Source organism: Strix aluco, chromosome 7, assembly GCF_031877795.1.
Source record: "Strix aluco isolate bStrAlu1 chromosome 7, bStrAlu1.hap1, whole genome shotgun sequence".
NCBI lineage: Eukaryota > Metazoa > Chordata > Aves > Strigiformes > Strigidae > Strix > Strix aluco.
Window position 1 is genome coordinate 38,240,231 of NC_133937.1, and position 13,408 is coordinate 38,253,638.

Below are 13,408 nucleotides of genomic sequence, written 5' to 3' on the forward strand. Positions count from 1 at the left end.
CGCGCCTGCCCGCGGCCGGCCCCTCCGCCGCGGCCTTCCGGCTGCCGAGCGCCTGCGCGCCGCGGAGCATGGCCACGCCGGCCAAGCGGCGGGCCCAGGCCCAGCCCCCCGCCGAGGGGCCGGAGTCGGAGTCGGGGTCGGAGCCGGAGTCGGACTCAGACTCGGACTCGGAGAGGATCGATGAGGTGAGCGGGGCCCCTCCCCGGCGCTGGCGGCCTTCGCGCGGGGCCTAGCCCGCCCTCCCCTCCCCGGCCCCTCTGTCGCGGCCGCCCCCCGCCCTCCCCTCCGCTCTGGAGCCGCTCGATAAGTTGTAAAGCGGTAAAAAACGAGCAGCCGGCCTCACAAAACCGCGCTGAGCGCTGGGGGGGGGGGGGGGGGGGGGGGGGAACGGACACACACGGGGGTTGTCCCCGCTGTGAAGCCCCTTGCGAAGCACCCGCGGGTCGGGGCCCTGCGCGGGGCCGTGGGTTCCTGTGTTAAGGTGTGGGGGACGCGTCGGTGGGTGTCCGTAATCGGTGATGCAAAGTGTAATTCGGTTAATTCTTGTGGAGAGTCTTAATTTTTTTTTGTGTTCTTTTTTTCAATATTGGAATCCCCGAGGCCGCAAGCAGTCGAACAGACTTGGCCCTTGCCTATAGCCTCTCCACTGAAGGCAGCCCCTCGAAAATTATGCTTTCAACACAGATTTGCTCTGATTTCCTTTCTGTATAAGAAAGGGAGAAAAAAAAGAAAAAAACACCAGACCTCACAGAAATCATCAAATGTTAATTTCTTTTCTGAACTTTGTCTCTCTTTATATATCTGCACCTGGACGTATGTGAAAATGCATTATTTAGTTGTGAAACACACACTGAGGGAGGAGCCCCCCTTTCTAGGAAAGGAAGAGACCACTGACTTTGAACTATTAAAATCTTCAGATGATAAGGCAATCTCATTTTCACAGGGCTTAAAAGAGTTAAAGGGTATCTATGGGTTTTAACTCTGTACATTTCAAATTAAATATTTTGCTAACTTGATTGTCTTCACCAGGATTTCACTTTGAGTTATCTTTTTCTTAGAGGAGGCCTTAGCTTATGTTAACAAATAAAAACCCAAACCCTACCTTTTTTAAAAACTATGTCATGATTAGAAGTGTAGGTTTAATTGTGTTACCAGTCATACTAACATGATGGAAGAGCTCACTTACCTTTTGCTAGAAATGTTAACCCACATTAAATGGGTGTTGACTTTAAGTTAACATATGTTTATAAAGTTCTTGACTAGCTCTGCTAGTATTTTGTGTACTGTTCAGTGTTTGTAAACTGATACAAGATGTTGCACTGGTGTCTAGACACTACGAAATTAAAGCTAATGGCAATAATATTTTTTTTTTCTTTTGGTTAAAGTGCACAGCATTCCTGCATAACATAGGTGGGACACTAGTTTATGTTGTGGTGTCTGTGGATGAAGTTTCTTGACTCTTCAGTGACAGGAGTTTTGGGGATGGTTTCTGTGTGTCCTGCACTGGTGCGTTTTATTTGCAATTGTCTGTGCACTGGATACAGTTTGCAATATAACATTTTAATTTAGTAGTCCAGATTTTGAGGGTGATATATCACTATTACATCTATTTCAGTTTGGAAGTCTTGATACAAAGGTATACTGAATTTCCCTCAATTCTTGTGTAAGACATCAAGGTGTGCATTGCTAATATTAAAGAAATGTACTGAGCATTTATAACTGTACAAACTTAGAAATTTGTAGAGTCATGTACTTAAAGGGCATTTGTTTCTCTGTAATTCTCAGCATTTTTTTTTTTTTGCCATATTAGCCTTTCTCTTTGCCTCTTACCACAAGTGGAAAAAAGGAAAATCTCTTCCTTTATGCACATATTTTCTCCATAGAAAGGAGCATGTGGTAGTTCTGTCAATCTGAGCACAACAGTATAATTGCCAGGTAGGGCCTGGTTGGTGAAAAAGCTTTGCTCACCTCTGTGTTGTATGTAGCGGAGTATTGTTGCGTAATAACAACTTGCTTTGCAGGCTCTTGATTTGCTTTGGATGCAACACAGGGGGAGGAGAATAAGCACACAGTAGCAAGACAGGACATGCAAAATATATGATGAGTCTTTATTTGCTTTTTCTTTTTTTAATAGATGAAAGATGGAGGGTTTGTAAACTCATACAGGGCTGTTATTCTGGGTAGTGGAAAAGCCATGAAGCAAGACCAGTGCTAGAACATCTAGTGCTCCCGTGGTTTATATCAATTTTATGGCTATGATTTGCACAGTATTCAGAACCACTGTAAACTGTGTTTTGTTCAGAATTTATTGGCTTAATCATTCAGTGAGATCCTTGAGTTTTAAAGCAGTCAGAAAGTTCCTGGATGCCAGGTGTGAATGCTCTATACACCAAAGATACAATCTGTTTTCTTATATAGGTAGCTTCTCAAGTAAATAATGTGCTCTCAGTTACCTCTGTGGAGCGTCATTGCTTTACTAGACCATAGAAGAATATCTGAGCATGTCTCCTGATTTTTATTACCCCCACCCCCCCAAGGGGTTGTATATCTGTTTTCTACACTGTAAACAGGCTTTTAAGGCTGTTCTCCCAGTGGACAATAAAGACCATGACCTCGATATGGGATTGGAGAGATTTGTGAGTCTTAATTGGTGACAAAAGCAAGGCTCAGTTGTTTAGATTGTTCAGAAAGTGGAATCCAAACCAACAATTAAAAGGCATAAAGTAAATGTGGATGATCTTGAACAGTGGTTCACAGAAGAACAGGTAGGCAAGGCAACCTTGGCAGGCAGTACCATTAATACAGAATACCAGTAAAAGCATTTGGTAGGTGCACAGCATTTGTTCTGGAAGGAGAAGCAGGAGTTCACATTCTGGTTTTGCTGTGACTGGGTCTCCTGTGCCTACTGAACAGACTTCCAGAGTGGGGTTAATGATACCATTAGGATTTGAGGAAATAGCAGAAGTATGGTTTTGGATGTAATTGTTTAAATGTCTGCAGCAATCTTCATTTTTAGCCAAGGCATTACACTCCGGTCCTGCAGTTTTAAGAGTTTAACTGCCTGGATCAAGCCTCTCTACAGTGAGAGTCTATGCAGCTACGATAAACATAATTGTGTGAACCAGATTGCAGGAACAAAGCATTAGAGGTCTGTTCACAACAGTTTGTAAGTCAGTTTTAAAAAGTTACTTTCACAGATACTCTCTAAAGATTACAGAAGAAGTTATAACTTTAACAATTGCTGAGATTACTGAAAGATGGAAATAAGTTCCAATTCTGATGTTGACCATTACTGTCTTCAAGTTTCTTATACTTTAGCTTTGTTTTGATACAGTTTCTTGCCAAGTATTTTTGATAATCTCTATTTTACTTCTTCATAGGAGGTGAATATTGAATTCGAAGCACATTCCATATCAGACAATGACTATAATGGGATAAAGAAATTACTACAACAGGTACTTTGACTTCTTGTTAACTTGGTTGATATGTCTGTTGATAAAGAGTTAAGACAAAGTCATCAGTTCACATTATCTGTGTTGATTCATAGTTTTACTGTCCTTCAGCTCATGAATATTTAAATAACTACAGCCACAGTGAACATGTATCTCCTAAACTATGGTTTCAAGAAGTTTACCCAATGAACTGAGGGCTGTTCTTCCACAGTGTGTATAATCTTTCTATCTTCATTGTGTTAGCTGCTGCCCAGAAAACCTGGTTCAATGTTAATCAGCTTCCTGGAGGGGTCTTTTTTGTAAATTACAGCCTTCAAAAAACAGGCAAACAAGTAATGTATCTGTTTGACGTGGCAGCTTTCAGTCTTCTAGTGACTGTTTCTGTTGGAAACCTATGCTCAGCAAGCATTCAGATCATACCAAACTCAAAAGGATAGCAGATAGGCAAAATACCAGCTTGTGGAGGGTCGAGGAGCAAGCGCTTCAAGAAGCTGATCTTTAGTCTTTACAGTATTATATTGAGAGAAGTTAAATAAACTCACTCAATGGAAATTAAAAATGGAACAGAACATTGCATAACAATTCAGAGAAATTACTGACTTCATTTTCAACTAAGTGGCTCATGATATATCATCAGGCCTAAAATTTCTTAATACTTGTTTCTTCTTTTCCAGTTGTTTTTAAAAGCTCCTGTTAACACTGCTGAATTAACTGATATATTAATACAACAGAATCATATTGGAAGTATTATCAAGGTAAGACAGAATTTACATTTGTAAATGAAGTGCAATACTTTTTATGTTGAAGGGACGTAACAGACTTTCAGAAGGGTATGCTGTCTTTGTAATTGGTATGCTTTTTTGCTTTGAGAATAATTCATAGAATCACAGAATCATAGAATAGTTTGGGTTGGAAGGGACCTTCAGGATCATCCAGTCAGGATGTTCCACGGGCAGGGACACCTTCCACTAGCCCAGGTTGCCCAAAGCCCCGTCCAACCTGGCCTTGAACCCTTCCAGGGAGGGGGCAGCCACAGCTTCTCTGGGCAACCTGTGCCAGGGCCTCACCACCCTCACAGGGAAGAATTTCTTCCTTAGATCTAATCTAAATCTGCCCTCTTTCAGTTTAAAGTCGTGACCCCTCATCCTATCCCTACACCCCTGATCAAGAGTCCCTCCCCCCTTTCCTGTAGCCCCTTTAAGTCCTGGGAGGCCGCTCTAAGGTCTCCCCGGAGCCTTCTCTTCTCCAGCTGAACACCCCCAACTCTCTCAGCCTGTCCTCACAGGGGAGCTGCTCCAGCCCCATGAGCATCTTCGTGGCCTCCTCTGGCCCCGCTCGAGCAGGTCTGTGTCCTTCTGATGTTGGTGCCCCCAGAGCTGGACCCAGCACTGCAGGGGGGGTCTCATGAGGGCAGAGCAGAGGGGGAGAATCCCCTCCCTTGCCCTGCTGCCCCCACTGCTCTGGATGCAGCCCAGGATACAGCTGGGTATATATGGTATATAATTCTTCTATGGGAGCTGAAATATGTCATACCTACTTTCAACCAAACAAGGAAGTTGATTTATTATTTTGGTTGGTTTCTTTTTACATATGGAAGGTTTTTCACTTTTCTGTCTGAATTTTGGTGTAGTAAAGTAATAATGCTGAAAATGCTATGGAGAAGTTTGTCACTATCTCCATAAGAACAGGACCTTGTGATTTCCCTGCATTCTCAGGATGTACAGAGATACACAGCAAAGACATCCTGCATGCAGTTTCGTTGTGTTCAGAGTTCTTTGGACATAGGAAAGTATCCTGCAGTGAGTCCTGAGCACGTTCTGCTCTGGCAGTGGAGCGCTGCAGCGGCTGCGTAGAGGCTGCACTCTGCAGTACTGTGTAGTGCTCAAGATGTCATGGCCACGTTGTTTTCAAACCCAAACAAGCTGCCCTCACAGCACAGCTGTGCTGTTGTAACATGTTGCATGGTAGCATTCCTATGCATTCCCTTTTTGTCCTGTGCCAACAGTTTTTCTACCCAAGTTTAATATGATCGTTATATTACAACTGCGTGACCCCCAGTTCTTTCCCCAAGTTTTTCACTGCAGAGTTTTATTGAGCTTTTTGTTTCACTCTCTATCAAATCTCTATTGCTCTATGGTTTTTAAGACTTTGCAGGTTTATTTCCCTACGTTAGAAACTGAAGAAAATTGGTTTTGCTTAAGATACTGCAATCCCATGTACCAAGATGCTGCTTATTATATGTGAGCTATCAAATTTTAGTGCCTTTCAGAAGATCCTGCTGTAGAAGATACATGGCCTGGCTCTCTCTATAGCTGGCTGTAAGTACACAGAGACATTCAGTGATATGACACTTTCATAACTGTAACCAGAATTTGTAGGTTGTGTGTTTGTACAGATTAGCTGGATGGTTGTCATCTGCTGAGCATCTTCTGGAAAAAAAAACAAAATTTGCTGCAGAGTGGAAATAGAATGTCAATACGAGTTGTTGCTTTTTCTTTCATGAAACAGCAAGCAGAAGTCGAAGAAGACAGTAGTGATGATGATGATGATGAAGTTGATGATGAAGTCTTTGGTTTTATAAGCTGCTTAAACTTAACGGAAAGGAAGGTTGGTATTCCTCATTAACACCTAGACAGTAATAAGTGACTGCATCCTGCTTTTCTGCCTTGTATAACAAGCCTAGGCAGCCAGATCAGGATTTTGAATTCCACCATGCAGGACTATGGTCTTAAAAGTTTCACATCACTGAGCTTTTGGATCAAGTCCAGCGTAACTTGCTGAAGGTCAAACATAAAGCAAAGAATGGAATAGAGAGTTAAAACTAGGTCTAATAGTAGTTCCAGGGTAACTGAACTGTCAGCCTTTTGTATTTCTTCACTTTCATCTTTCGTAGCTTTTGAGTTTTGCTGTTGAATGTACTTGTGTTGCAGCTCCTCGCTGCCTTCCTATCAGTTAAGAACCTTTGTTTGCCCTCAGCTTCAGGGTTGGTAAATAATTTCAGAGAAATTGTACAGTGCTTTAGAGACTGCTTAAGGAAGTTACCAATAGGCCTGTAGAATATTCCCTTGAAATTCACATTCGAGGTTTTCTTGTGTAAATAATTGTTCTATATTGTAAAGAAAATATACCTTTTGATTCTAGGGTACGCAGTGTGCTGAACAAATCAAAGAGCTGATTCTAAGTCGGTGTGAGAAGAGCTGTGAACAGCACATAGTTGAGCAACTGAATAAACTCCTAAATGACAGTACTAAGCCTGTGGGTCTTATACTAAGTGAAAGATTCATTAACGTACCACCACAGATTGCTCTGCCCATGCACCAGCAGCTTCAGTAAGTTTGGGGGTTTTTTGACATGATGTTAGTACTTTTTCTTCATATTTTTTCAGAAATAGTATATAGAACTGTGCTAAGACAGGTGATACTATAGATATAAGTAAGACATGAACAGAAAAAAATATTATCATCTCATATAAGGTTTTCAGTTAATTTTTGAGCATTTTTTTATATCTTTAGGCTTCTCAAACTCATTATACTTTGAGATAGAGGAAATAATTTAAGAATATGTGCTGTTCTACTGCAGGAATAGCTGTGTGTATATTGTAGTTTATCTTTGTATTACGGATTATTTTCATATTGATCTAGGAAAATGTAAAAATGAGAACTTTTTATAGCATGCTGATAATGAGCGGCTTGGGTATTTCTGCTCATGTACTATCTGGCTCATGTACTATCTGGCTGCGGAATGGAAGATTTGGATTGAGGGACAGTGTTTTGATTAGTTTCAAGCAAATGAGTGAAGCAGGTTAGGTGCTGGTTGATCTCTACCAATTCATGGATTTGTATCATAGGCTGGGTGACAGTAAGTAAATAAATACACTGAGATACAACGTTACACTGTTTTAGTGCCATGTTGAGAACCAGGAAATTATGTTGGATAAGGAACTCCAGTACTCAAACTAATGCGCTTTTTTTTTTTTTCTTCTTTTGTCTCATGTGAGGTGAGATTACAAGTCAGGTTACGTTGAGAGCTGTCATGGCTCATTTAAACAATAAAATAGAGTAATTACTACTAGAGTAATTTAAGTAATTACTACTTTGATATGAAGAAAAATAATGTAGATAAGGTTGGTCAGGAAGGTTTTTAGAGAAAAAAATAAGGTGCTTGAAGGCTTAGCTTTGAGTATTTGAGTACTAGTATGGCACCTGTCACAACTCAAATTCAGATCTCAGCCTCTTTGTCTTAAGGGTTTTGGAGTTGTTGCAGTGACAACATGTTTAACACAAGGGTGGGCAAGAGTGTTTTCTGGCTCTTCAGTTATAGTTCCTCATGGAAAGTGTGATGTGTTTTCAGGAGAGTTGCACTTAGAATTGTTTCACAGCCTTTCTACCATAAAAAAGATTCTGGGAAAAATGGGTTATATTGTGAGGTGTGGAGAGAAAACCATGTTTTTATTGTTTTAAAGTGCAAATAGTATGTTTAAGTACGGGGAATGCGTATGCAAAATTTATTTTCTGAGGCACTCGTAAGAGAATAGGCTGTGGTATGACTATCCTTTCTATACTAATATTTTATAAAGTTTACTTACACACTTGTTGAGGGTTTAAATTGTGTATGTAAATGTATTTTTAAATTGTATGTGTAAACATTTATTTATCTTCAGGAAAGAGTTGACTGAGGCACAGAGAACAAACAAACCTTGTGGAAAGTGCCACTACTATCTTCTTATCAGCAAGACCTTTACAGAAGCCACCAAGAGCAATTCTAAGAGGAGGGAAGGGAGAAGTCAGCAAAAGGAGGAATTAATGTTTGCAAATGCAGAGGAAGAATTCTTCTATGAGGTAACATATGCGATTCTTTTAATTTAAAATCTTTGGTTTTCTTTACCTGTCAGCAAAAAAGGTGCTTCACCTTAAATTCAAGAGAGGCTTTTAAAAAGATATAGTCACATATCTTTTAAATTAAATCCAGCTTTTTTTAAAGTAGCGTTGAGAGAGGAGCAAGCAACCTCTTTCTGTGTATTGAGCACAACACCTTTTGTATTTAGAGAATCATGGGAAGGTGTGCTATCCATAAATTCAAATTATTAAATTAATCCTCCATATCAGCATGAATTTACTCATATTTGTATCGGGTCACAATTAACCTGACTATAAGATGGTATGGTATAGACTGCCTGTGGCAGAGTTACTACCTGATAGGATCTCCAGTGCTATGAGGATAATGGAAGAATTCCAAGAGTAACTGAAATAAGCAGAGACTTTAGGGGAAAGATTGGGTGTTACTTTGTCTTGAGGTCAGTGTCTTGGCCTCAAAGAATTAACAAATTTTGTCTCTTTACTCATATAGCAATGCTGAAATGATTGAATTGAATGTAATAATTTTTAGACTTGTAGAAAAACTGTGAATGGAATGTCCACATTTTTAGGATGAACAACTGGTGATAAATTTGTATATTGACTTTAGTAGCATGTCCCACGCCTTCTGAGTTTACCAAAGTTTGAAATTCCTTTTCTTTGGGGAACAGTGCAGTTGTCTTCTTTAATCTGAATAATAAGAAATATCAAAGACTCGTTATATTGCTGTGTCAGCTGAACAGAGAAGACTGTGCGTGTGTGAAATGCAGGAAGTGCGGGTTAGCTTGAGTATCTGTCAGTGAGATTCAAGCTAACATGATTTACATCACAAGCGTTCAAGAGTGGCAGCTCGAATGACAGGTAGCAACTTGCAAGAGTGCTCTAACTTAATCAAGTGTCGCAGCTTTAAGCACTTAGAAGAATAAAGATTCAAAAAAAATGCAGAGGAGTCTCTTGTTAGAGTCTTGATCAGCATCTGCAATGCCTGTTAATACTGGATTAATGTTAATACTGGATGGCTGCACTCAAAGAGTTGTGGTCAACAGCTCGATGTCCACGTGGAGAGCAGTGACGAGTGTCGTCCTCAGGGGTGGGTGTTGGGACTGGTGGTGTTTAACGTCTTTGTCAGTGACATGGACAGTGGGATCGAGGCAGCCTCAGCAAGTTCAGCAACGACACCGAGCTGTGTGGTGTGGTGACATGCTGGAGGGAAGGGATGTGCCATCCAGAGGGACCTGGACAGGCTGGAGAGGTGGGACCTGCAAACCTCATGGAGTTCAACAAGGCCAAGGGCAAGGTCCTGCCCATGGGTCGGGGCAATCCCAAGCACAAATCCAGGCTGGGCGAGGAGTGGCTGGAGAGCAGCCCCAAGGAGAAGGACTTGGGGGTATCAGTGGATGGGAACTGACTGTGAGCCAGCAACGTGCGCTGGCAGCCCAGAAAATCAGCCGTGTGCTGGGCTGCATCCAGAGCAGTGTGGGCAGCAGGGCGAGGGAGGGGATTCTCCCCCTCTACTCTGCTCTTGTGAGACCCCCCTGCAGTGCTGTGTCCAGCTCTGGGGGCACCAACATCAGAAGGACACAGGACCTGCTCGAGCGGGGCCAGAGGAGGCCATGAAGATGCTCGTGGGACTGGAGCAGCTCCCCTGTGAGGACAGGCTGAGAGAGTTGGGGGTGTTCAGCTGGAGAAGAGAAGGCTCCGGGGAAACCTTAGAGTGGCCTCCGAGGACTTAAAGGGGCTACAGGAAAGGGGGGAGGGACTCTTGATCAGAGGGGTAGGGATAGGGTGAGGGGTCACGGTTTTAAACTGAAAGAGGAGAGATTTAGATTAGATTTAAGGAAGAAATTGTTCCCTGTGAGGGTGGTGAGGCACTGGCACAGGTTGCCCAGAGAAGCTGTGGCTGCCCCCTCCCTGGAAGGGTTCAAGGCCAGGTTGGACGGGGCTTTGGGCAACCTGGGCTAGTGGAAGGTGTCCCTGCCCGTGGCAGAGGGTTGGGACTAGGTGGTCTTTAAGGTCCTTTCCAACCCAAACCATTCTATGATTTTGTGATCTCTTTTCCTTGCCCCTAAATAGTTAGTCCTGTGTTAGAAGGAAACAGCTGTTAATGCAGTTAAATGCATCTCTCTGAGATCTCTTCTGAACAAACTTCATGGATTCAAATCTCTGCATATTTCCTTTTGGATACCTATTACTTTCAAACAATGGTCAGAATAAAAAAAACTCTTGAAGATCCAAACAAGTAGATATCACTTCACTTCTTTTGTTTCTATTCAACTCAGGGCAAGTATAAAAAATGCTAAAATACTGAGATGAAAATATTACTTCCTATTTCCTAAGGCAACCTGTCTACACAATTCTGCTTGTCCCAAGCCAAATCAAGCGAGGGGAAGATGCAGGAAATGAAATTAAAAATATACTTTGAAATGTAAAGAAGTTTTCATTGTTCTTTATTTTTTTTTCAAAGCTTTAAAAATATTATTCTACAGTATTATTGCTTTGTCAAGAGACCATTATTTTTCATTTCTGGCAGTGGCTACAGGATAGAGTACTTGCACATGCATCATACAGTTAATGGCAGAGGTTCCTGTGTGTAATCATTCGTAACATTCTATTAGCAGCTATGGTATGGCTGTAATTTTATTTTTTGGGAAGAAGAAAAATGTAAGTGGGTGAATTCATTGTTAGCTATAGCGAATACTGTTGTAGCCTCTGTGCAGTAATAAGTTTGGGAATTTCTTTTTGTGTTCTTGCCACAGCAGCTTTACCAACTGAACTTGAAAACTCTGTGTAAACATGTTATTGTAAAACCGAAGGGGAGAAGCCTGGATGCCCGTGTGTCCACGGGTGTTATGTTCTAGAAGGTCTATTTTGTATTTATCTCTGTTTTGTTATTTTGAGTGGCATTTTAAAGACTAATTGTGTGCTTCTATCTAAATTGCAATAATTTTCAACTCAAGTGGATAGACTCAAACTGAACATGCTTTTCTTTTTAACAGTCTTTCTAGTGTTTTTAACAAATTCATTTTAAACATTATGGAGGATATTAGATTAGGTGGGTCTCCGTACTTAATAATGTATATGTGTTAAATTAGTGTTGGAGTGTATATCCTCCCTGATCACACATAACATTAATAGATTGCCATAAACCAGTATTAAATGTGGTGAGGCAGACACTTAGAGCCATATAAAACAGAGAGAAGCCGTTTTTGCACTTGTCAGTTCCCTGTGCTTTATTCTGTTCCTTAAAATGTTATTGAGGGAGCAGAAGAAAAGCCCTATTATAACCAGACTCAGAACTGATTAAAGGTTTAGGGCCTCCATTGCTCAAATTGTTTGTTCTTGTGCAAAGCCACTCAATTAATGTGATCGTTCTTCCAAAATTAAATGTACAACCTTGAGATTTTGTTAGTAAATAGCAAACCTAAAAGGAGACTGGATCTTAATTTTCCCTGCAAAGCGGAGAGGTTAGATAAGTTTTTCTACTTAAGAGTTCAGTTCCTACTTCTTAATCTGACTTGTGTGAGAACTAGAAACGTTTGTTAGGTAAATTTTTCTTATCCATCAGGTATTTTGTCTAGAAAAGCGAAGAACAGTCCCTTTTTATATCTCTATGCAGTATATATCACTGAAAAAAAAATAATAGATGTTATGGACACCTACCTATGTGAAGAAGCATCCTTTATAAATATGTATTTCAGTGGCTCCAGCCATCTAGAGACTTTCCAAGAGCTTTTTGAAATTCTGCTCAGGATTCACAGTAGTGCCCATCCCCTTAACATGTAATTTCCATTGGCAGTGTGAAAGAGGTGATTACCGTACCACATATTCTTACAGATATGTTAATTTTTAGGACTCTGAGCAGTTTTAGAGTGGGCCATGAGAAGCGCAGAACCTGTTTGTTGCTACAAGCCTTCCACGTGTTGCCCACACCAAGCTGTCACCTTCAGTGCAGGCTCTATTCTACCTGCACTCTCTCCCCATTCCTTTTATCTGGGTTTTGACTGATCTGCCAATTCTCAAAATTACACAGCTAGTGATTTACTCTTATTCCAGGATTGAAGGTCTGTTAAGAACCTGATATTCCTATTACTGGTCAAGAATCCCTGCTAGTTGGCACAACTAAAGGTTGACATTTCTTACTGTGGTAATACGGGATAAGATGCTGGCTTAAAACAATCTAAAATGAGGCACATAAGCATATAAAGGGGGCATTGTTGGGTTTTTTTTCCTCTTGGGTCTTTTTTCTGATACCAAACTATAATGACAGCAATCATTTTAGAATGTAGTACAAATTATATAAATTCTGTGAAAAGCAAATAGTTTAAAACACTTAATAGTGGATTCTCTTGTAGGTTTTTTGGTGGACCTTTTAAGAGGTAAGAAAATAACTTCTTAATAAGCATGTCCATAACAGGGTAATTATTTTTACTTTGTTTAGACAATGTATTATCTTCATGCTAATTAAAAATTTTAATCCTAATGCATTTATTTCTGTTGTTTAGAAAGCCCTTCTGAAGTTCAACTACTCTGTGCAAGAGGAAAGTGACACCTGCTTGGGCGGCAGATGGTCCTTTGATGATGTACCAATGAAACCTTTGCGGACTGTTATGATAGTTCCAGCTGATGGAATTAATGTAATTATGGATAAACTCAAAGACTATCTCTCACTTTGAACTTCTCTATAAACACCGTTTTTTGTAAAGCAGCCATTCAGAACTAGGACTTCACAATATTTTCAGAAGACTGCTATTGAATTAATGGGTTTTTACTGCTCAAATGCTTCCTCTGTACACTTAGAGGACAAATAGGTGTTTCAACTAAAAATATCCATCAAATTAATATTTTTAAATATTGTATCTTATTATACTTTGACATCATCATTAAGCAGTCAATAAAAACCCAGTGTTACAAGAAAACTTAAAGATCTGCTCAGTATGTATTTAACCAAAATGAAATCGTATATTTTTGTTACAAAATAGTGCATACAACTCCTTTTGTTAAGAAAAAGTGCTTTTTCTAGATGTTTCTTCTGTGAAATACGTTTATGTCAACAGTTTGAAATAATTGCATTGGTTAAGATGGGGATGTATATTGCATATACTG

The 13,408-nt window shown here is 40.5% G+C and overlaps 1 protein-coding gene across 1 annotated transcript; it reads left to right on the forward strand.

Moving 5' to 3' along the window:
* The first annotated feature begins 10 nt into the window (after window positions 1-10).
* Window positions 11-13,227, forward strand: BCCIP (BRCA2 and CDKN1A interacting protein). Its single transcript, XM_074831516.1, has 7 exons — window positions 11-185; window positions 3,381-3,455; window positions 4,127-4,207; window positions 5,961-6,059; window positions 6,594-6,781; window positions 8,113-8,290; window positions 12,808-13,227. Exons 1-7 carry the CDS (start codon window positions 69-71, stop codon window positions 12,976-12,978), a joined length of 909 nt encoding a protein of 302 aa, XP_074687617.1. The 5' UTR covers window positions 11-68; the 3' UTR covers window positions 12,979-13,227.
* Window positions 13,228-13,408: the final 181 nt, after the last annotated feature.